We start from the raw sequence: 23,523 nt of genomic DNA on the forward strand, positions 1-23,523 counted from the left end.
CGGTTAATTGAGGTCTTCGGATTCATACAGTTTGCGCGGTTTTTCGATTTATGAACCCAACAAATACACAGTCTATGTTTTTGGAAAAAAAACAGGCGAGGGATCCTGCACGTTTGCTGCTTTATTAATTCTTGCCCTTCGGTTTCAAAAGTTCTGTGCATTCAGATTCTCCAACATTTCGCAGTAATAAAAGAGGTGCGCCTCGGTGGGCGTGGTATTATTTTCTACATTGATTGGGAAATGAATGCAATAACAAGTGACCAATTCAGCTAATCAGAATTCAGGAATTTCAGTTAACACAATGAAAGTTTAAATGTTTTAAACCTTCATAGAGTGAGTGCCAAACTGTATGAACGTCGGAGCTTTTTTTATAAAACTATTTTTGTAGCTCAAAGGGTGTAGATCCAGAACGGTCCACATTATATTTAGTACGCGTGACTTCGTGTTTAAGCTGACAGCCATACAACAACCAGCTTTTTCACAGAATGAAACATTACTCAAAACGAGAGGTGACATAGGCGTATGTAGGCATGCTCCACGGGAACAATCTTTGTAGTTTCTTTAATCACTTGGATGGGTTGTAGCGAGGATATCCCTGAAGGGGGATGTATGTCAAATCGTGATGATACCACGTGTTCGCGATTAGACGAGCGTGTCTTGCCAGCGTGTTTCAAACATGTTATCTCCTGAATCTTCCATGGACCAAGTTCTTGTTTAGTCTTGCATTAAACATCAACATGTAGTAAAGCAACAATAACATGAAATATGTTATGGTCTCTCGGGGATACATGTATATTGATTTCACTGTATTACTAGCCATTTCCATTTCAATCTGTTTTTCGCATTCTGTGAACGAAATAAATAGAATCGAACTAAAGGACATTTCAGCTCCTGTGACTTTGCACAAAATGTTGTTTTTACTTCAACATCTTTCCTGGCAACACACAAAGATTTACTTTTTTTATGAGGTACTGACGACGAACGTTACACGACATGAATCTAATCCATGAAAGTTGATCTAGTCATTAGCATCCAATTAGAACACTTTAAAATTTACCAGCACTAATGGGACTCTCAGTGAATCCACATTAACGTTTATTGAAACACACATCCAGTACACACAGCTGTTCTTTTCACTGTTCACAGAGTACTTGTAGCCTCAATGATACACACATATACCACCGTGAGTGAGTGAGTATGGTTTTATGCCACTTTAAGCAATATTCCAGCAATATCAGTGGGGAAATAAGAAATGGGCTTCACACATTGTACCCATGTTCGAAATCGAACCCAGGTCTTCAGCATGACGAGCAAACTCTTAAACCACTAGGCTACATGACCGCACCTTGAAAGTTAGGAAGGAACGACAATTGTACTACTGATCAGTGTTGCATGCCTGAAATTTGGATTTTAGAATTTGTATTAATTTCTCACATATTCAAAACAAGTACTCTTCTCCACAACCAAAACACCCCTATTCCTTTTGATAGTCTCTCATAAAACACATTACACGTGTCAGTGAATACACTGAGCCTCGGGTAAACCACTCATGCATGGTCAGATATGCTCAAGAAGTTAGCAGACCCCGGGTTGTAACCACAGAAATACCAGAAACGGTCGATGTATAACAGCTTAGAGTTACAAGATAGATACATGTGGCAGACATATCCGCCAATGAAAACAGTTGTCATGGCCATGGTTGTTTGGCCACGCCACGATATAGGTTTGTTTTGGAGGCCGATTACCGAGCAAGGGATTTCAGCACTTTTACATGGACATCTAAATACTTTCTATGAATGTTATGATTTTTCGCTCTCTGAAATTGACTAAATGTATGAGGGAAAATTGATATCCAAAACAAAATCACTTTACTTGCCCTTCAAAGACGTAATTCGTTGGCTTGCTTGATTGCCTAGTGTTAAAAGATGCATAAGCTTCAGTTTTATTTGACGCTTCGCCAATATGACTTCATGCAATCGGTCTATTATGTTTTTGTTCAACTATGTTTGTCCGCTATGAATATACGTTAACATGGAATCATTGAGAGTCCCATTAGTGCTGGTAAATTTTAGATGTATAAAGTGTTCTGCTTGGTTGCTAAACGACCAGATCAACTCTCATAGATTAGATTCATGTCGTGTAACATTCGTCATCAGTACCCCACGGGTTCACAAATCTCTTGTCATTCTAGAGCGAACTGTCACAAGTGTTTAAACATATATGAATTGTTTTACACAGGTGAGGCATATTTTGTACAAGACCGTTCAGTGATGACACTGTGTTGTTCAGGTCATATAATCACAGCGAGAAACTCATGCAAGTGTTTCAATCTCCAGGAAGCATCTTTACCAAAAATATGTTGGCAAATTAGACTCAATACAAATAATTCTTTTTGCTTTCTTAATCATAAAGTTGTTCTCAAAAGTAATGATACTTAGGTGGTAGAATCGGAATGTGTTCGCAAAAAAGGCAATGCCCAACAATGACACAATTTGCATGAAAGAAGTAAATATTTGTGTGTTGCCTAGTAAGACCTTGAAGTAACAACAACTTTTTGTGTAAAGTCATAGGAGCTGAAATGTCCTTAATTTCGATTCTCTTTATTTCTTTTACAGAAGGAGAAACACCTGATTGAAATGCGGATGGCTGGTAATACAGTAAAATTAATATACATGATAGACCATGACGCATTCCATTTTATTTCTCTTCTCTGCACGTAAATGTTTCATGCAAGACTTGGTCCATGGAAGATCCAGGAGATAACTACGTGTTTGCAACACGCTTGCAAGACACTCTCGTCTAATCGCGAATACTGTTGCAGTTCTTTTCGCCTCTTGCCTTAATTGACAGGTCCAGTGAACATTGTTTTGATCTTACTCTCCATTGATTGGCTACTGACTGTGTAGGCGTGTCAAGTTATGTGCATAGATTAAACGATCACCTGATTCATGTCACGCCACAGTATGTATTCCTACACCTTGAATGTTTATCAACGTCGTCATTTTTTTCTGTTTTGATATATACAACTGTTTTTGATTAAACAATTGAAGATAAAACATGCTTTTTGCTGTCGAATTTAATTATAAACATTGACTGTGTATTTGTTGGGTTCATTGTGGTATGAATCGAAAAACCGTGCAAACCGTATGAATCCGGATACCCCAATGAACCGAAGAAATACACAGTCAATCCTAAATGAACTCAGGCAATGAAAGTCAATTCTTTAACATTTTTTTTAATTTGACGTTTACACGACTTTTCCATTGGACGAGGGGTCGGTCACATGACCGCGAAATTGCCGTTCATAAGTGTAATCGAGACAATTTGACGTTCATATGCTTTTCACGAGACCGTGTTCTTGAAATGACGTAAACACTCACTCACTCACTTCAACATTCCTGGGGAAACCCCTGGGAATTCCCTAGCACGAAAACATACATAACATTATTTCTGATCATTTAGAACCTTAATCTTGGTATCAGCATTTCAGTATACATTGAGAAACATAAGAGAGCTTGACTGCATGATTGTTCACGAATTTCCTTGCTACGGATCATCCTAATGAACAAAAGAAAAAAATGCACATCCAAACTATCGTCAGTATCGACTCGATCTGTGTTTAGGCTGACAGTGATTGTCTCCAGCGATCTACGAATTTACCTTGGTGTCTGTTTGACGCATCTTTAATCACCTTTCAATAATTGGTCAGTTGATCAATGATGACTAACACATGTTACCGCCACAGGTTAATAACAACTTCGGAAATCCTCCCGTCACGTTTATCGTGTCGGACATTTTGACGTCTTGTACTTGATGTAAATGTATTACGACGCGCTGTAATTGTGACTGACTTACTTAGGGAGTTCATTACAGACCTTTCTCATCTAATGGGGATATTATATGAACACATGTGTTGGGTAAGATGTTTCTGAAGAGCAAGTTCTGCATCCATACGTTCATGTCACCTCTCTTCTATTTACCTTTGAGGTAAATTGTGATAACAAAATTATAAGAATTGACTTTCACTTTGTGTGAGTTCAGTGGAGTATGAACTCCAAGCTCCGACGTTCATACAGTTTGGCCCTAACTCTATGAAGGTTCATACTCTAATGAACTCACACTAAGTGAAGGGCAATTCTTAAATGAAGACACACTTTGTTTGAATGTATACATTATACATACTTACTGGCAGATACTGAAGACACTCAGTGACCTCATTGATCGATAGGACAGTTGCAAATCACCATTACTTATGCCGCTTTCATACGAGTAAATTCTGCTGGCTTGTTGATGATGGCAGGTTGTGACCAGAATCACCATGTCCTTCATGCAACGTTCATAGCCGCTGTTCTTGTGGCTCGAGTCACCTGTCAATGTGGACAGGGAAGCTTTAGGCCTGTTCAACTCCTCCAAGACGTACTTGCCCGTGATTCAACTTCCATATGGATGAAAACCGAGTTCATGTTGGCCAGCTGTGCTTCCATGTGCAAAAGACACAAAAGATGCGCTTCATTTTTCCACAATTCAGAAACCAGATCCTGTCAAGCTCATTCGTGGACATACAGAAGCAAGGACTACATGAATCCTCGGGCAGGGTTCAAGTACTACGTGCAGTACACCAAGGGCACTGGTAAGCTGGGTATGAACTTGTGCGAGACTTAACCATCTATTGTTTTCAAATGGTTTCGGATATTGGAAGTCATACTTTTTGTTTGTTTGCTGTTTAACGCTGCCCTCAGCAATACTCCAGCGGCATGACGGCGGTCTGTAAATAATCGATACTGGACCAAACAATCCAATGAATGAAATCATGAGCATCGATCCACGCTATTGGGATCGATGACATGCATCAACCAAGTCAGCGAGCCTGACCACCCGATCCAGTTAGTCGCCTCTTACGACAAGCATGTTTTGCTGAAGACGTATTCTACCCCAGACCCTCACATACTGTCACTGTTTGGAGTATGTAATGGCATTTGGTTTATGTTCTTGCAAAGTGAGGTGATGTGAAATGTGGTTATATGTTAAATGTTCGTCATAGAAACATATCACATATCGTGATATCATGTGCAAACATCCAAAAAAGAAACGCACAGGAAGTATGTAGTTCATTGAACACAAAAATTCTTAATCGACAAACGGTGCGCCCAAACGCAGCCATTGTGGATTTGCAATGTTTTAAACGGCATTGTATTCACACTTGTTCAAAAATGTTATGGAAGAAAGTATTAAAGTAAAAGGCACGTGCAAGTTATGGCAAGTTATGTGGTCCAGGGAAATTTGACAGCAAATCGCAACATGACTCAAATTCTTCAATTCTTCAACATCACTTTCTTCATTAACCACCAGAGGGAACTCTTTCAACAGGACAACGCTCCCTCGCACACAGCTTGTGTCACGGTAGACTACCTTCATAATTCCAACATCAACGCCTTGCCAAGGTCGTCGAGATCTAGACCCAATCGAACATCTCTGGGATGAACACATGGTGGTGTTGTTTTGATCACCGCTCCTTAGTATGACTCAAATACACAACCAAAGTTCACAGAACGTCCATATTAATCCATTTTCAGCATCTACCGGATCTTGTTTTCATTTCAAGTCCAATCTTAATGGGTACAACTTCTATTTCAAGTGAATGAAGCCATTTTTATGACTATTGTTAGACCTAGGGACGTAACTCCAAATCGAATGTTTGGTACGGATGACGTCACGACAAAAGCAACACTCCGAGTTAACAAAGTTCATGGTCAGCATAAATAATTACGTTTGGTCTTTAAATGGATTGTTTCGTTTTGATTTATGTCAATATAAGGATTGAAGTTGTATTTGCTAACGTTCATCAGCTGAGGAAGACAGTGCCTCACGTGAGCAAATGTACCACGACCCACAAAGTCATTCTTTAAATCATCACAAACATTCAGGAACAGAAAGCCACAAAAGGATTTTCCTCTTTTGCTCAACTAATATAATTGAGGAATTATACCTATTTGATTACTCAAAACAGATTTCGCCCTCATTTTATGAAAGAAAAAAAAGATATATATTTTGTCCAGTACTCATGTCCAGTTGAGTGGTCAGTGTCAATGTTGATTGTGTAGGTCTCCGTGACTGCAGTGAAATTCAAGTCAACATCTCCTCAGCGGCCGATGACACCTACACCATCACTCCACCTGACGGGCAAAGTCCGATCCTAGCTCACTGCGATCTGACCCACAATGGTGGTGGATGGACGGTAAGATACAAAACTTGATTCCTTCAAACAAACGTCCACGTACCTTGTGACAATAATGAATATATATTCAATATGCATTAACACAATCTCATTAAAATCAGATCTTAGTTCTTGCTACCGCTAAACAAAGATCTGGGAATACCCAATTACGGGTCACGTCAGACCGACCTTGCGCAAACTTTGACTGACAATGGAATGACTGACAAGAAATCGACATTAACTAATCAGAAGGCAGCTTTCTCGGGCTTTACGGCACTAATTTTAAATTGGGGAGAACGCTTCAAAACATATTTTGACAAATTCTCGATTAAAAATTTGAAATGGGCATAAAAGACCATTCTGGAATGGCTTATAGATGGCTTAGAGTGTATGGTTTCAGTCGTTAAGCCTGTAACTATCGTTCAGAATACCCCATGGGTTTGGTGACCTTGACAGGGAATACTGGTTGGGTGAGTAAGTTCAAGTATTCTAGGAAACATGGATATACGTACGATTGATTTGACCCTCGAGTCATTTGACATCGGAAGAGTTAAAAAACTACACCAGTGTATGACAGTCACATTTCGACAACACGCCTTTTCTTGCAACAAACACAATAGATCCGCATTTAGAATACTGTGAGTGAGTGAGTGAGTATGGTTTTACGCCGCTTTTAGCAATATTCCAGTAATATCTCAGCGGACACCAGAAATGGGCTTCACACATTGTACCCATGTCGGGAATCAAACCTGGGTCTTCGGTGTGGCGTGCGAACACTTTAACCACTAGGTTACCCTACCGCCCCTTTAGAATACTGGGGACATTGAACGAGAGTTTAGTCCATGAAGGCCTACATAGAAAGGAGAAAGTAGGTTAAGGGTCTCTTTGGGCCCTCTGGAAATTTCAATTTGAAAATTTTGGAACTGTCTTAATCATGTCATGTGTCTTCATATCTAGTGGTGTTATGGCAACGAGGTCAGAAACATTTACATATAACTATATCTGAGGTTTTGAAGGTTCAATTGTTCACCATTTGTTCATAAAATATCGTCAAATTGCTCTGAGCCATTGGTATTGTTGATTTTATTATCCCACAGTAAGATGTAACATGCATTAATAAAAAGATAAATTATAAATATCATTTGTAGATTTGAAAAGGGCATTTGACTATAATGGTTGTTCTAAACTATGCCATTGTATCACAAAAGCTGCACCGGGAGGTAAAATGTATTTCGTCTTGAAAGCTGTGTACGCAGATGTTAAATCAGGTGTTCATTGTGGATATGATGTCAGGTGCTCATTGTGGATATGATGTCAGACTATTTTCATTGTCCTAATGGGACCGCCTCTGTGGTCTAGTGGTAGAGTAGAAGGTCCGGGGTTCGATCCCCGACCGTGTCATACCAAAAGACGTTAAAAGATGGTACTTGTTGTTACCCTGTCTGGCACTCGGCATTAAGGTGCTAAAACAAGGACTGGTCGGCTCAGAGTCAGTAAACTGTGTCAGAGTGGGGTATTCATGTTAATTTGCAGCAAGGTATCTCAGTGAGCTAGCACTATAAATCAGCATCAGTCTTGACTAATAGAAGCAGCCACACAAACACACACACGTACATGCACGTTGCTATATAAGTGCAGTAACCTTGGACGCGACCTTAAACCCCATTTCACCTCACCTCATTGTCCAAATTGGCTGACTCAGAGATGTATCCTTAGTCCTATTCTCTTCTCTTTCTTCATCAATGAATCGTATATTTGGAATTCTTAAGTATGGTTTTGGAAATATTAAAATAATACGTGGTCATTTGTCTGATCAATGTATTATCATTACCCATTAATAAAACCCATATCTGGACACAGGAGACAGACCCAGACAGAAGGGTGGTGTAGCATCTCAGCTTGTGTCAATATCGGGTGTAGCCACCATTTGCGTTGATACAGGCGAAGCAGGGGTGACGCAATCAGGACACCAGATGATTGAAAACAGCATGGAGGTGTTGTTCCAAATGTCATCCACAGATTGATCCAACTGATAGAGGTATACCGGCTGGTCCTGTCCTGTCGTATGCGTCGTTCTATCTAACCCCAGACATGTTGTATCGGTAGAAGTCTGTGACCTTAGTTTCCATATAAGGATATTCATTACTATCCACTGTTCTTTGTTTATGAATGGTCAAGTAATTAGTTGCCTGGTTGCATCTGGTCAGTTGACTGTATTCATCTAATTTAACATTATACGTGCGTGCGTGTGTGTGTGGTCAATTAAAGCAATACATTTGTGAAACAGTGCGTGGAACAATGAAACAGACTATAAGGGGGTCTTGCGACCAAGCGCAGTGTTTTTTCAGGTTATCTAAGTTGGAATCTCGCTTCGAAATTATGGTATAGTCTGTATTAGAAAACTGTTTTACTTAAAAGAAAATCAATTAGATGTTGAGTTACGACAAGTGGGTTTAAATTTATCAGTTAGTTATTGAATTTGTTTCAAGTAATTAAAGAGATTTAGAATACACAACAAAAAAAACACTCTGAAGTCTTGAAATCTTAAAAGTGTTAAACGGTTCTCAACCATTCCGTTTCAAGCGCGTAGAGGCCTAACACAGGCGTAGTAAACAATTTTCCATATAAGGACTTTCATTACTACATTGTTAGATTTTGTTGTTGACAAGGTTAATGTTTGAAATATCAGTCCTCGTGTTACAAATATGTAATGAAATTAGAAAAAGACAAACACACACAAAAAAAAACTTTCATTTTGAACAATAACCTCACTGTTTTTTCAAAGTTGAGTTAATAGTACAAGACTTCCTTATATGTGAGATTGGGGGCATTAACTCATTCACCTTTCAGTTGTGTAAACAAACCCATACACTTATTGCCGGGCTGATCATCTCAGCAGATGCAGCCCTGAATGCGCATGGAGAAAAGGTTAAAAAAGGTGCCAAAATGCAGTCGCAATAACATTCCATTTCGCGTGCGATGTCAAGTTTCCATATAAGGATATTCATTACTATCCATTGTTCCAATGGTCCAGTAATTAGTTGCATGATTACATCTGGTCAGTTGACCCTGTATCCATCTAATTAATCCAATACATCACTTATACATTCACATATAAATGAGTTATCTTGCATATTATTGAGGAATTGAAGTTGACAACACCCAACACATCCCCCCCCCCCCCCCCCCCCCTCTCACCTCCCCACTCCCCCACCACACGTTTCAAATACGCCCTCGTTGATTTAAGTATGTCCTTTCAAAACAATGTTGTGTTTACACAAGTGTTTTTCCTTTCAACGTGGTCATTGATCGCATGACAACACCCCTCCCCACCCCCACCCCACCCCCAAGGTAAAGGTTGTGTGACGTCATCAATCACGTGAGGTTACTAGGTGCACTTGTGACGTCATCAAATGTGGATGTGTGGATGGATACATCTTAAATATCTACTACTTACAGCAATGTTGTGTTACCTCAAAAAGACTTAACAACAGGTGCCACATGTTGGCCGTCTTATTTCCTGCTGATTGTACGTCCCTGCTTTTGCACAAAGGTTAGAGAGGCTGAGGGGTAGTCTCGTGGTTCGCCGAAACCCGGGTTTGATTCCCCACATAGGTAAAATGTGTAAACCCCATTTTTACTGTCTCCCGTCGTGATAATGCTGGAAATTTGATAACGTCAGGGTATTATCCCTGTGACTGCATATGTCATCTATGCTCTATGTACTTCCGATGAGGCAGCGATTCCAAATATATACTGAACCACAAAAGTTCCTGTGACATTGAATAAGATTTAATGCAAAGTTATGTTTTTTTACCAAATCTGAAACAATTTCGGTTTGCAACAGATAAAAGAGTAAGTGTTCAAATGGTTTAAATTGCCATACTGACTTAGTAAAATGTGTTATTTCACTAAAAACAAAAACATGCAAGCAACGTCTTCGTCTCATGGAATGGACATGGCGTCACACAAAGTCCTGTGGGATATCTGTCCATATCTACTGGAGCAAGTTTCGAAGTTCCTGGAGTGTCTGTGGAATACATGGTTGACGTCGAAGGCGCCGATCCATCTCATCCCACATGTGCTTGATTGGTGAGAGATCAGGGGAACGAGCCGGCCAGGGGATGACATTCACATTGTTTTCTTGAAGAGAATCCTGAACAAGTCGAGCAATATGAGGCCAGGCGTTGTCATGGTGAAAGGTAATGCCTGGGCCATGAGCATGGAAAAACAGTAGAACAACAGGGCCGATGATCTCGTCGCGGTAGTACTGTCCACTGAGAATTCCCTCTTCCACTATCAAACAGGTCCTCTGTCTTGCTGTAATCCCGTCCCATACCATAACGCTGCCGTCCCCGAACTGATCTACTTCCATGACACAATGATTGACATAGAGTTCACCTCAACGTAGGTACACTCGAATCCGTCTTTCGCTGTGGCTGAGGTGCAAACGAGAATCGTCAGTGTATATAACTTATCCCAACTGCATGGCCGTCCAGCGTAGATGCTGTCTTCACTGTAGACGTCCTTGACGGTGGTTTTCTGCCAAAATGGGACGTCTGGCGTGTCTTCTGGTGACAGTCCCTGCACATCTGAGGCGGCGAAGTACAGTTTGTAATGATATTCGTCGAAGGCCAAGGATGCTTCTTGCAGTCAATTTTGCTGGCTGGAATCGATTTCGTAGGTGTGTTGTTTGAATCCAGTTGTCTTGTCGAATGGTTACGCATGGCCTGCCACTCAGAGGATGGTCTCTGACTGCATTCGTCTGTTGCCAATGTTGCCATGAACACCAAATGGTGTTTCTGTGGACATTAAATTGTCTTGCAACACCTTGACTCCATCCTGCTTCAAGCATACCAATGGCTCGCAGATGCTCATTTTCGGACAGTCGTGGCATTTCGTAACGCTGACTAACTACAAAATTTTGTTGTTTTGCTGAGTGGTTGTTGTCAGCACGATGCTGAACAATGCATATGGAATCCCGTTGACGCACATGTTTTTATACCCAATCTCGGGTAGCGAAATGCATGGGGCTTCCATAAAAGTCAACTTTTGCATGGAATGTATGCTTTTCTGTAGCAGTTGCGTTTTGTGACTTGATTCCATACATGTACTACAATACTGAAAACCAAACTTTATTGTCCAAACATATTTTGAGAAACATTAAAAAGATGAAACTTGGCAAAGCTGATCATCAATATTGAAATTAAAGTGTCAAATCGTCTTATAGTAAAAACAACATTAGTCTCTGAGAAAGTGACATCACAAGTCAGTATCTCGTGTGTCCGCCATGTGCATTGATGACTGCCGTGCAACGTCGAGACATTGAATGGATGAGGCGGTTGATGAAGGCCATAGGCGCTTGAGCCCACACTCTGAGGAACGCCTGACGCAGTTCAGCAGCAGTTGGACGTCATTCAGCCGTCTTTGAATCTTGTCCCACAGGTGCTCAGTGTGAATTAAATTGGGACTGAGAGCAAGCCACTGCATGGTTCTGATGCCATTCTGCTGGAGGAGGTGTCTTGTTGCTCTCGCAGTGTGGGCACGGGCGTTATCATGCTGAAACTCGTGGTTGCGGCAACGTGCCAAATGAGGTAAGGCGTGTGGTCTAAAGACTTGATCAATGTATTAAGCTGCTGTGACACCATTGCCTCTCCCTGTACCGATGTTCTGGAAGACCACAAGGCCGATCCTCTGTGCAAAGCCAATTCCACACCACACCATGAAGCTCGGCCCCACCCCACGAGTCTTTCTCAACAACACAAGCACCCGAATAATGTTTCTAACGGCGTCTCTGCTATCTGCTGTTGAGATACAGTAACAGCTCTCGTCTGAGAAGAGGATTCTTCTCCACTGCTGGTTGCGCCAATGCATGTGTGGTTTTGCCCACTGAAGATGGTCCCAGTGATGACGTGGTGTCAGAATGGGTCCTCGGTGTGGCCTGTGGCAGTGGAGGTGAGTGCTCGTCAATTGTCGGCGCATGGTGTCCGCACTAATGTGTCGCTGGTGTGTCCCCATGGTCTGTCAAGCAGTTCCCACAGCAGTAACAAAGGGATCATGGAGATGCTGTCACACAATCTGATGATCCTGACGTCGGGTGGTAACCATTGGTCTTCCACTATGTGGTCGGTCATCTGTTGTATTGGTGGTCTGATGCCGTTGCTGGAGCCTGAGTATGGTTCTTATGTGGACTTGAAATGCATTGGCTGCTTGCCAGGTGGTTTGTCCAGCTTGCAATAGTCCAAGGGCTTGGTGTCGCTGATTTCCCGACAATCTTGGCATGTAGTAGCAATTCAATAACGAATGTAAGTTATCCGATCTGGGTGGATGTTTATAGGGGAAAGAAATGGGGGAATGCATGTGCATTTCAATTTGCACGGAACTCACGTGTATCTGGTTACCATGGCCATTGTTATAGTGTGTTTGGTCGATCGGTTTTGTTTGTCATCTGCTTTGTTTTTTTTATCATCAAATTTCATTTTTTCCGGACAAGATAAGGTTAAATATTAGAAACTTTAACAAAAAGTTTCATGTACTGTTACTTGGGTGACGTTTCTTTTGCGGTTCAGTATATATTGGCTACTGTCACTTTCCGATTGACACACCACTTACCCTCTGACGCAATATAAATTAATGTGCAACATTCCAGGGAAATTGCAATGTTTGGGTAATGTTTGTGAGAAATAGAAAGAGATATATTTTCGAGCACAGAATTAAATTATGTTATTCTAATATAGGTGATGACAGATTAACTTCAATAAAATAGTTCAAGGCAATCTATAAGTCTATGTGGAAATATCTTTTGTGTTATTGGATATTATGTCTAACTCTATTAAACTTTTGTCATATTGAATAATATATCTAGGAGATGTGTTCTCATTACCTGAGACTAGCATCTATCTAAAAAGCTATGACGGAAACTACTGAATTTTTGTATTTGCATTTTACCTGATGATATGTATTTCTTCCTTAATCATTATTATATGAAATGTTGTATGAACGTTACACCATGATAACTCATAAAAACACTTGCTGTGGATCTACATAAAATGTGACAGCTAAGTATAAATGTTATGTCATGATAGTATTTTAATTTCTTCGTCGGTCATGTTATCAATTTTTTCAGTGGTATAATTTTTCCCCAAGTATTAGGAGAATTTTCCACCGTCTACCAAAGCCACGAGTCTCTCTCTATGTTGATCTGTAACTACAGGTTCTGGCTCATCTTGGAGCAGTTGTTCCATAAGTTCATTGCATTCCATAATGTAATAACCTAGCCGACATTTAAGTCTAACGTACTGAAATATGGCATATCCAATACAACCTGAAATAAAAAACAGTTGCAAAAGAATGCGGATTTCCAGTCACATTATCACATAATCACCACTTATGTTTAATTTATCGCATTTTGCTATATGTTGTTATATTTTGATATATTTTGCTATATTTTTGCTATATTTGGCGATATTTTGCTATATTTTGTAATATTTTTGCTATATTTTTGCTAAGCAATTGCATAAGCAGCTGATTGGTCAGTTTTTAAAACAAGTTTACAGTGCTTCGTTTCCACTAACAGTTTTCTGACTTTATCTGGTTTGAGCTTGATAGAAATAACATAATTCCCGCAAAGACATTCCTCAAATGAATTTCGGTCTTTGCAATGAAACAGGGCTACCCATTTGGACTGCTCTCTGAGATCTTTCAGGACAGAGTTGTATTTTTTAGCTTTGCTCCATATGCCGACCAGAGAATGCTAAACATAAAAGCATATCTTTCTTTTTGGTAAGTTCTTAACTCGCACTGCAGTCGTCTATTATGAAAAGAGTTGATTCTCCTTTGCATTTTTCGTGACATACTCGTAAACAGTCTTGCGACCACGTTAACTTCTGGGCTTCGTTTTATAGAAGGGAGTTTTTTTACTCTCATCCCACTGTTGATATGCTCGCATGCCTTGACAATATAATTCATTAGGCACGCCCTCGATAGTCAGTTCTTCTTTTGTTATCTTGGGGTTGTAGAATGCCTCAGTATCTCTTTGCAAATATGATGTCATAGGGGTCCTTGAACAACATTAAAATACCCTTCAACAATACAGCGGGGACGTTTAGATTGATATTCCACTTCGTATCTCTTTTGTTCCTGGAAATCTTTTGGTGCCGAAGCACGCAATCATACAAAATGGCTAAACTTCTGTTATACTGTTTCAAATTTGTCTGGCTAATTCAGGATCTGTTATCATATCGTACTCCAGTGAGATATAGTCAATAGAATAGCTACTAGGATCTTCAGTTGCTTTGATTACTCTGCTGTAGTCATTAAAAGTGAGTTCGTATTCTAACCTGTCACCTAGGGATGCTTGATAGAAGGGCATGTGACTATCTTGTAATTCAACAAAGTCGAGTGGAATAAAAAATTGGTTACCTAATGCATCAGCAACAGCCGTATCTTCTAAGATGGTATTATCGCCTGTAGAAGAACCTACCAGCAGTCTCATTGTGTTCTGATTACAAAAACCTTGATACTGTAAGTTTTCCCTTTCTTTTGTTGTTCTCCAGAGATCCATGTAACAGAAGTATACATTGCAGTCGTCAATACTCAAGACCTCATTACCGCTAATTTTAATAATTATTTTCTTAACAATCGCACGACCTATGCTCTGAACAAGCTACCTGGCAGGGTCAACAGAATTCAAATTAATTGTAAATTATAGCCAGGCAGTTCCTGCAACTAACAAATCGTAAGTGCCAAAAAGCGAACCAAAAGTGTTTGATCCTGATCAATGGTACTAGTTATAGCTACAGACTGGCGAATTGCTTTGACCCTTAATAGATCTATCATGGAATTGTTCTGGGTGAACAATACCTTCCAAATGACGTGCTGGTTTTCTTGGGGAATTAGTCAGCAAAGAGCCAGAGTCACAAGAGACTAATCACAATTTATTTACAAGAACAATTAACAATGAGCAATTTACAATATCTTAGATAATAACTGAGGGTGCCACAGAGAGTCGGTACACACTCTGGGCTGTGGGAGAGAGGTCTGCTTGGTAAAAGAGTCAAACCCCTTCTCTGCTTAAAACCTGCCTACAGTATGTATTTAACAAAAATTTGAACAATAAAAAGGAATGTGATTGGTTGATACACGATTGGTTGTGTCCTAAGCTAAATGGATGGCTAGACAGAGGGGAATACTAAATCCTGTTTATCCTGTTGGACTGGCACTAATCTTGTTGACATATTTACTGTATGCTTTGAAAGAGATTAGGGTGTCACTATAGATGAGCTTGTGTGGGGGCTAATCCTTAATGCCCTATAGACGAGCTTGTATGGGGGCCAATCCTTAATGCACTATAGACGAGCTTGTATGGGGGCTAATCCTTAATGAGTCTTAATTGAAGTAATGTTATTCTAATATACCCCGGTAGGTGATGAGGGATATACTTAAATAAATATCCTTTGTCTGGGAGATGGGATCTTGATACCTTAGGCTAGCATTTATCTAAAAAGCTATAACTGAAACTACTGATATTTTATATATGCATTTTACCTAATGACAATTATTATTTGCTATACTATAATAATATGAAATGATGTATAAATATTACACCATAAAAGCACTTGATGTAGATCTAATTATTATAAGATTACTTAGTATAAATGTTAACCATGATAGATCCGTAAGTCTACGTTGTGGGTTTAACTTGCGTCTGTATTGCGGAGACATTGTTTATATTGAAATTATGTTACCTTATGTTTAATATGAAAATGGATGATATGAATCCAGATAACCTAACTGATACTAGTACAGTCGAAGAAAAATTCTGATGAAACAAGCTTTATGAATATTAATGAGGAACTTTTGCAATCAACCGTTAATGATAATAACAATGTCTTAAAAGAAGACAAAAAATATGTAACTCCTATTGTCGTGACTATTCCAAGATTACAATAGATAGTAAAGGAATATTGTGACTATGTGGCTCTCATGATATTGATCTTATGCATTCTCGTACTAGGAAACCCCTAGCGTTGTCTACAATAGCTGGATGTTGTGGCGGCATCAACATAATTAATAATTGAATAAGCTCTTGTAGACTATGACAACTTACAAGCAAAACTTTCTAAAAGACTACTAAGGTTCTTTAGACTGTACCTACTGAACTTGTTGCAACGGCTGCTACCATAGATAAAGATAATTTGGAAGACGTACCACAATGCACTAAGCAGGTCTCGGATGGACTCGAAGAAATCTTTGAAACTTACGATATTTGCATGTTACAGGTACAATCCTTGGAGTACAATATTAGGGAATTACAAGGTCTTGACAAGGCAATGCAAACAATGCGGTGATCACTCATCAATAATATAGCCAAGTTAGATGAACTCGACAAGCATATAGCTTATGAAATATCAGAACTTGAACAGGCAGATTATGAATTCGGTAGACGCTGCGTTGCGGAAAGATTGCTTAACGTAGAAGACGAAATATCGGCCCGCCTCGAAGCAGCTTCCACTAATAGAGAGGCACTTTGTTCACAAATCAGCCGAATTGGAGAAACTATCGATCAAGTCCTCAATGGTTATACAATAATGGCTGAGAAAATTGAAACATTGTTCAGAGAACAGGGGTTAACCAGTACCATTATTTTAACAGCATTGGGATTTATTATATCAACTTTGATTCTCGTGGGAAGTGGTGGTACGCCTATATCACCTACACCACCGTCGGATGGTATAAAAGAATGGATAAACAACATTTAAAGTCATTGGGAGAAGCACTTGGAAAGCTTGCAGGGAAAGCCGCGTCTGTACTTAGACGGTATAATAGGGAGTATTGTATCCTGGCTCTTGAATTTATTAGCCAAGACTGCCACTTGGCTTAGCAAAGTCTTGTGGGCAATGATCGTAGCAATTGTCGGGCTGTTGTACATATCTGCTAAAGGCTATTTATTTAAATCATGAGTAAACCAGCCGTGACTCCACCTACTATAAGCGCTCTTTTTTCGTTGATATGTTGTTGATTCAATATGTGGCTTTACAAATTGTGGTTGTTGCGCTTCTGTTACAGCAGATGACTGTGGCTTGACTATTTCTGTTTCGCCTCTGTTTGTTTGTGTTATTAATTCGGTGTTTGTGGTGTAGCAATAACATTTTTTATTATTATAGCCTATCACTTTACCAACTTAAGTTCCATATTATTCAGAGACATGTATAGTCCTGCCCCATAAACATAGTCTACTTTGGATTGAGCGTACTGTAGTACATCTTGATAACGCTTTATAGAAGATAGTATGTCAACCGGTGAATTAATAGCATCCTCTACGTTTGTGACAAACTGCTTTTGTGCATCGAGCCCTATCCCAGAACCAATTAGTCCTGTACGTGTTTGCAACTGTGCGCCAAGAATTGCCCATGCACAAGTTCTTATTGATTCATTAACTCTTACAACTCCTGGGTTAGTAAACATATTTTTTGTTTTATCATTAAGAAATTGATTCCAAGCGTTTGCGGTACCGGTTTGTTGTACAAACTTTGTAACAATATAAGCTAAACCACTCTTAAAGCTCATAAGATCTCCTCTCCAATCATTACTCGAAAGTTCCCAGCCATGATAAAGATTTTGCATTCTTTCAAAAAGATTGTTTTTCTTTGACAACTTAAATTGATTGAATGGTTGATGAGTTTTCTAAAATAAATCATCACTTTCTTCTTTAACAATTTTTGTCCACTGTAAGGAATACCTAGACCATAGTTAAGTATTTAATACGCCATTCTCTACTCGTAGAACTATCAAATTTCTGACAAAATATGTTCAAATGCTAACCTATTGTATGGATTATTTGATGCATTCCATGCTCGATCCTGCAGTAATGGGGCACTAATTTCTTTAAGTATACGTCTAATCTGATATTATACATGAAATGATAAAACAGACTTATTTAGTTCAAAGCCAGCGGCATAAAGACATGCACCACATCCTGTTGTGGCACACCAAATGGCAAAGTTTAACTGGTTTTGCCCAAATTGCTTTGGATTCTGGAACCAATCATACACCATTTTGTTACTACTTGCTGTGAACCTGTATTTTTCAAAGATATCAGGGAAATGAACAAACAACTTAGCATCAGAGGCTTTTACTAAAATTGACTGATTCGTAATGTAAGTTGATGTCAAATGTAAGTTATCATATATTATCTTTGTATATTTAATATGTATGTTACACCCCAGGGAATAGCAAATGGCCAGTCTGTTCAACTGCTTCACACTATTGACAACTCAGTGGGGCAACTTCAAGTTGCTCAATGCGATGTAGCGTATAACCCGTGGTGGACTAATATAAGTACTGCGAGATAATAATAAGATATATGGAACTAGAGACTGGCACAGTGGGTATTACAGTGTATGCTCACTCAATGATGACATTTTTAAGCCTTTGGGAGCTAGTATCACACACAATGAGTCGAATGGGGTTCTCATTTTAAGCAGTGGAGAAAAGGATATAATTCTTCACAGGAACTTAGCAATAAATACACTTGGATTTATAAGAAAAGAAGTATTACTCAACACAACAGTGCATGGAGTTAAATTACCCGATTTAGCTCCCTATAAAGAGTTGTGCATCCTTCTTGGTGCGATCAGTACAACGGATAATATTCATCTCAAAAGTCTTTCAACTCTGCTACGAGCTATTCCAGTCAAAGATGAAAAATACAATAGTTGTAGAACTGAATCTTTATCATCATTGCAAAACAAAAGTTAAAGCGGGGTATTATTTCAGATCTCAAAATTTCTGTATTATATGTAAAAAATCAACCTGTACATATATAATATTTGAGTCTGACACTCCATATTATAAATAATGGTTGATTCTTCAGGCCCTGGAAGGCATAACCTTAGACAATGTAATACGAGGTCGTACTCGGGGCTTACATCCCCTCAAAACGAAAGCGTGTCTTTGTCGCTCCCCTGCCAGATGACCCAGGTCATATGTTATTGAGTTGTTCGTCATTAAAAAATGTTAGTTTACATTTGGTTACTGAATTCAATGATATATTGAATATCTTGAATGCTATACCTGATCTTTCTACAATTATTATTGAAGTCTTGTTTGGGGATGCACCAGAAGATGCCTTTAAGATATTACCAGGTCTATCAACTGAATGGCTTAAGAAACACCAACGTCAACGTTGAAGTATTATTTATAATGGAGTTTCGCCCGTTGGAACCCTTGAATGGGTCCAAGTTAATAAAAGTGAAAGCATTTCGCTTACTAAGATATTTATGCCATATAATATACATTCAATAAGACTGATGTATACTCTCAAGACATTTAAGCAAGACCAATTAAAGACTCTTATATAATATAATAATATATATTATGGGTTTATTTCGTTTACATGAAATTAGCGACATAAAACATCAAATAGGGAAGGAGAGGGAGTTGAGACTTGGATTGTATAAAAAGTATCGCAGAGCTGTGAATGCTCTCGACGGATTTGACATTGCACTTGTAACAGCTAGCATGGGACTTGGCGTAGCTGGTGTTGGTTTATCAACAACTATACTCACCGCACCTATCGTACATGGTATGGAAGTAGCGTCCGGAGTCTCTGGTCTGGCAGGAACAGCAATAAAATTTATTTCTCATAAGTTGCAAAAGAAAGCATTAAAACATGATAATATTCGGATACTCGTCGAAGCAAAGTTGAACAGCATTGAGGATCATATTTCAACAGCACTGGCTGATTGTAAGATATCCGAGGAGGAGTTTCGTTCAGTGAACTCACCAAATACAACGTAATGTAGCAGGAGATTCGATCCAATTCTCGTAAGACCAGTGGTATGAGCAATGATGACCAAAAAAAGTTCATAGAACAGGGGAGGCAACAAGCGCGTCAATTTTTCCGTACCAAAACCAAAGAACTGGTTGGAGATTAAAAATAGATTGTTTCCTATTGTTGGATCGCACCACACCACATACAAATACAATAATTTAGACGAATGCTTATATAAGTCTATAATAATGGAGAATTACAAGCCAATCAAATGGCAAGAATTAACACAGGGTATATATTATATCAGTGATTTTGAAGGGGAACAAAGATATGCCCGTTACCAAAGTTTCATCATCGGCAACTTTGCAGAACACTATGCCCTTCATATCTCGGGCTTTAGCGGCGACACAGGTAGCAGATGCCTTGCAGAACACTATGCCTTACATGTTTCGGACTTCAGCAGCGCCACAGGTAAGCTGTAGCGTTGCAGAACACTATGCCCTTCATATCTCGGGCTTCAGCGGCGACACAGGTAGCAGTAGCCTTGCAGAACACTATGCCTTACTTATCTCTGTCTTCAGCGGCGCCACAGGTAAGCTGTAGCCTTGCAGAACACTATGCCCTTCATATCTCGGGCTTCAGCGGCGACACAGGTAATTAGTAGCCTTGCAGAACACTATGCCTTACTTATCTCTGGCTTCAGTGGCGACACAGGTAAGCAGTTGCCTTGCAGAACACTATGCCCTACATATTTCGGGCTTCAGTGGCGACACAGGTAAGCAGTTGCCTTGCAGAACACTATGCCTTACATATTTCGGGCTTCAGTGGCGACACATGTAAGCATTTGCCTTGCAGAACACTATGCCCTACATATTTCGGGCTTCAGTGGCGACACAGGTAAGCAGTTGCCTTGCAGAACACTATGCCCTACATATCTCGGGCTTCAGTGGCGACACAGGTAAGCCGTAGCCTTTTATAACACTATGCCCCACACATCTCAGGCTTTAGTTGCCTGAAGGTGAGCTTTGGCCTTTTGGAACAATAAGCTCTACATATCTGGGGCTTCAGTGGCCTGAAGGTGAGCAGTGGCCGTACAGAATAATAAGCTCTACATATCTGGGGCTTCATTGTCGAGAAAGTGAACTCCCTTGGCGTGGCCTTGCAGAATACTATTCTCTTCGTGCTCCATTTGGGGCGGTCGGGTAGCCTAGTGGGTAAAGCGTTCGCTCGTCACTCCGAAGATCCGGGTTCGAATCCCGACATGGGTACAATGTGTGAATCCCTTTTCTGGTGTCCCCCGCCGTGATATTGCTGGAATATTGTTAAATCGGCGTAAAACCGTACTCACTCACTCGTTCTCCACTTAAAGATCTTGGGCTTCAGTTACCAAGGCAACCAATTCAGATTGCAGCATTATCATAATACATGATACTTCTCTTGGTTAAAGGTTTGGGTTGAACATGTGTACACTAGTGCATTTTATTTTCTCCTGAAAATTACTACTTTACTTGATAAGAACATTGGCTTAACCGCTGTGGATACTTTCACCAGCAACAGGTACCAATGTCTTCATCGTTTTGTTACAGGCAACTCAATGGCTCTACACAATGGCCAGGCATTTTCAACCCGTGATCGTGACCTTGATCGGAACACTTATGGTTCTTGTGCACAAAAATATCTAGGAGGATGGTGGTACGAGAACTGTCACTTGTCGAATCTGAATGGCGAATACAACAACACACGCTTTGTCAAAGGGATCAACTGGGAGAGCTGGCGCGGTAACTTCTACTCTTTGCAAACGTCAGTGATGAAAGTACGACCTGTTTTGTAAGACCGACAAGTTCATCAGCTATGTTTTCAGAATATTTGATGTTTAAATTATTTTTAAAACAAAGAACCAGGAATGTATGTTTCGAAAGAAACACATGGCTTGCCTTTCCCTTTTGTCATGAGTAGGCCAGTCCCGGTGATGAGACTTACCTGGGTCAACATCACACTCGTGCTTTTAGTAATATTCCAGCAATACCACGACGGGGGACACCAGAAATGAGTTTCACACATTGTACCCATGTCGGGAATCGAACCCGGGTCTTCGGCGTGATGAGCGAATGCTTTAACCACTAGGCTACCCGACCGCTCTCACCCGTGCTTGAACCTATGATGGGCACGACACGACACTGTTGTCAAAGCGGCGAGACACGCATCCCACTCACTGAACGTTGTTAATATTAATCCTTAAAAGTAGACAGCCTATGTGGTCTAGTGGTGGAGCGTCCGCCCGGTGAGCGGAAGATCCTGGGCTTCGATCCCTGGCCGCGTCATGCCAGAATACGTCAAAAGATATTACTTGTTATTATTCTGTCTTTCACTCGGCATTAAGGTTCTAAAATAAGAACTGGATTGCTCGGAGTCAGTATACTGTGTCAGAGGGGTGTATTCATGTTAAACTGAGGCATGGTATTTCAGTGGAATATAACTATGCACCAGTCCGGACTAGTACTAGTGGTGGAGTGTCCGCCTGGTGAGCAGAAGATCCCTGGCCGCGTCATATCAGAATGTGTTATTATTCTGTCTGTCGCTCGACCTTAAGGTTCTCATAGACCCTCGTGCATACACATCGCTATATCAGTGAAATAATCGTTAAAACCTATTTCACCACACCTCTTTAAAAATACGAGTCATTTTTTGTACTTCAGAGAAGACATTACCATTGCTTAACTTGGGGACGACACAGGTCTAAGCCAATGGTCCATTGAAACTATTATCCATGAACATTTACTGATGAATAAGATATCTGCTCGTTTGGAAGACAAAGTTTCTAAATTCTTATCTTAAGGAAAAAACAACTGACATTGTCAGAGAAAATTTAGATAAATTTTGATTGTTAGGCATAGAACTGTTTGACCAGCCTGCGTACTCATAAAGTCATAATCGGTGGCATTGCTGGCCAAGTTGTTAAATGCGACTCAGTTGCTCTGTACAGCTGTCGAGATCTGTGTCTAGCATGTTTTAGACGAACCAGAATCCTATGATCGTGGGTTCGATTATGATCATGATATCATGACTCTTGGTATGTTGTTATCTGACCTGTGTCCTTGGTCAGCACCGTACTCTGCTCGTGGGTTTCAGGGGGCACGGATGGCCCACTCGTCTGAGGCACCGAGATTCGCTGTGCAGAGTTGCGTCCACGCCAGAAACCTATGATTGTGGGTTCGAATTCCGGTTCGCCCCGATTATGTTTTTAGATTAGTCAGCACCATACCCGTGCTCGTGGGATTCACCGAAGTGATAAACGTCTGAGACCTGCATCACTTCGGGCTTTCCTCCCACATTAAGCTGATATGCCCTGATATAATTTGAATACTGTTAAAAACGGCGTTAAACCCAACTCACTCACTCACTCGAGATTCATCAAATTGGGCAAAGTCCTGGGCCCTGCATCACTTCGGATTTTCTCCCCGCAACAAGCTCTTACCACCTATTGAAGGTATATGTCAGTTCAAGTGTTTGTGTTTTACAGGAAGAAATGTGGAAA

At 40.2% G+C, this 23,523-nt stretch overlaps 1 protein-coding gene across 1 annotated transcript; it reads left to right on the plus strand.

Moving 5' to 3' along the window:
• Positions 1 to 4,446: 4,446 nt before the first annotated feature.
• Positions 4,447 to 21,819, plus strand: LOC124128419 (fibrinogen C domain-containing protein 1-like). Its single transcript, XM_048401870.1, has 4 exons — positions 4,447 to 4,630; positions 6,102 to 6,235; positions 20,358 to 20,580; positions 21,575 to 21,819. Exons 1-4 carry the CDS (start codon positions 4,447 to 4,449, stop codon positions 21,817 to 21,819), a joined length of 786 nt encoding a protein of 261 aa, XP_048257827.1.
• Positions 21,820 to 23,523: the final 1,704 nt, after the last annotated feature.

The sequence above is a fragment of the Haliotis rufescens genome, unplaced genomic scaffold (assembly GCF_023055435.1).
Source record: "Haliotis rufescens isolate VD_foot unplaced genomic scaffold, xgHalRufe1.0.p SCAF_24, whole genome shotgun sequence".
Lineage (NCBI taxonomy): Eukaryota > Metazoa > Mollusca > Gastropoda > Lepetellida > Haliotidae > Haliotis > Haliotis rufescens.

Coding starts and splice junctions, on each gene's coding strand:
- LOC124128419 (XM_048401870.1), top strand. CDS start 4,447: ATGAAAACCGAGTTCATGTTGGCCAGCTGTGCTTCCATGTGCAAAAGA. Junction 4,631..6,101: donor GCAGTACACCAAGGGCACTG/GTAAGCTGGGTA, acceptor TTGATTGTGTAG/GTCTCCGTGACTGCAGTGAA. Junction 6,236..20,357: donor ACAATGGTGGTGGATGGACG/GTAAGATACAAA, acceptor GCAACTTTGCAG/AACACTATGCCCTTCATATC.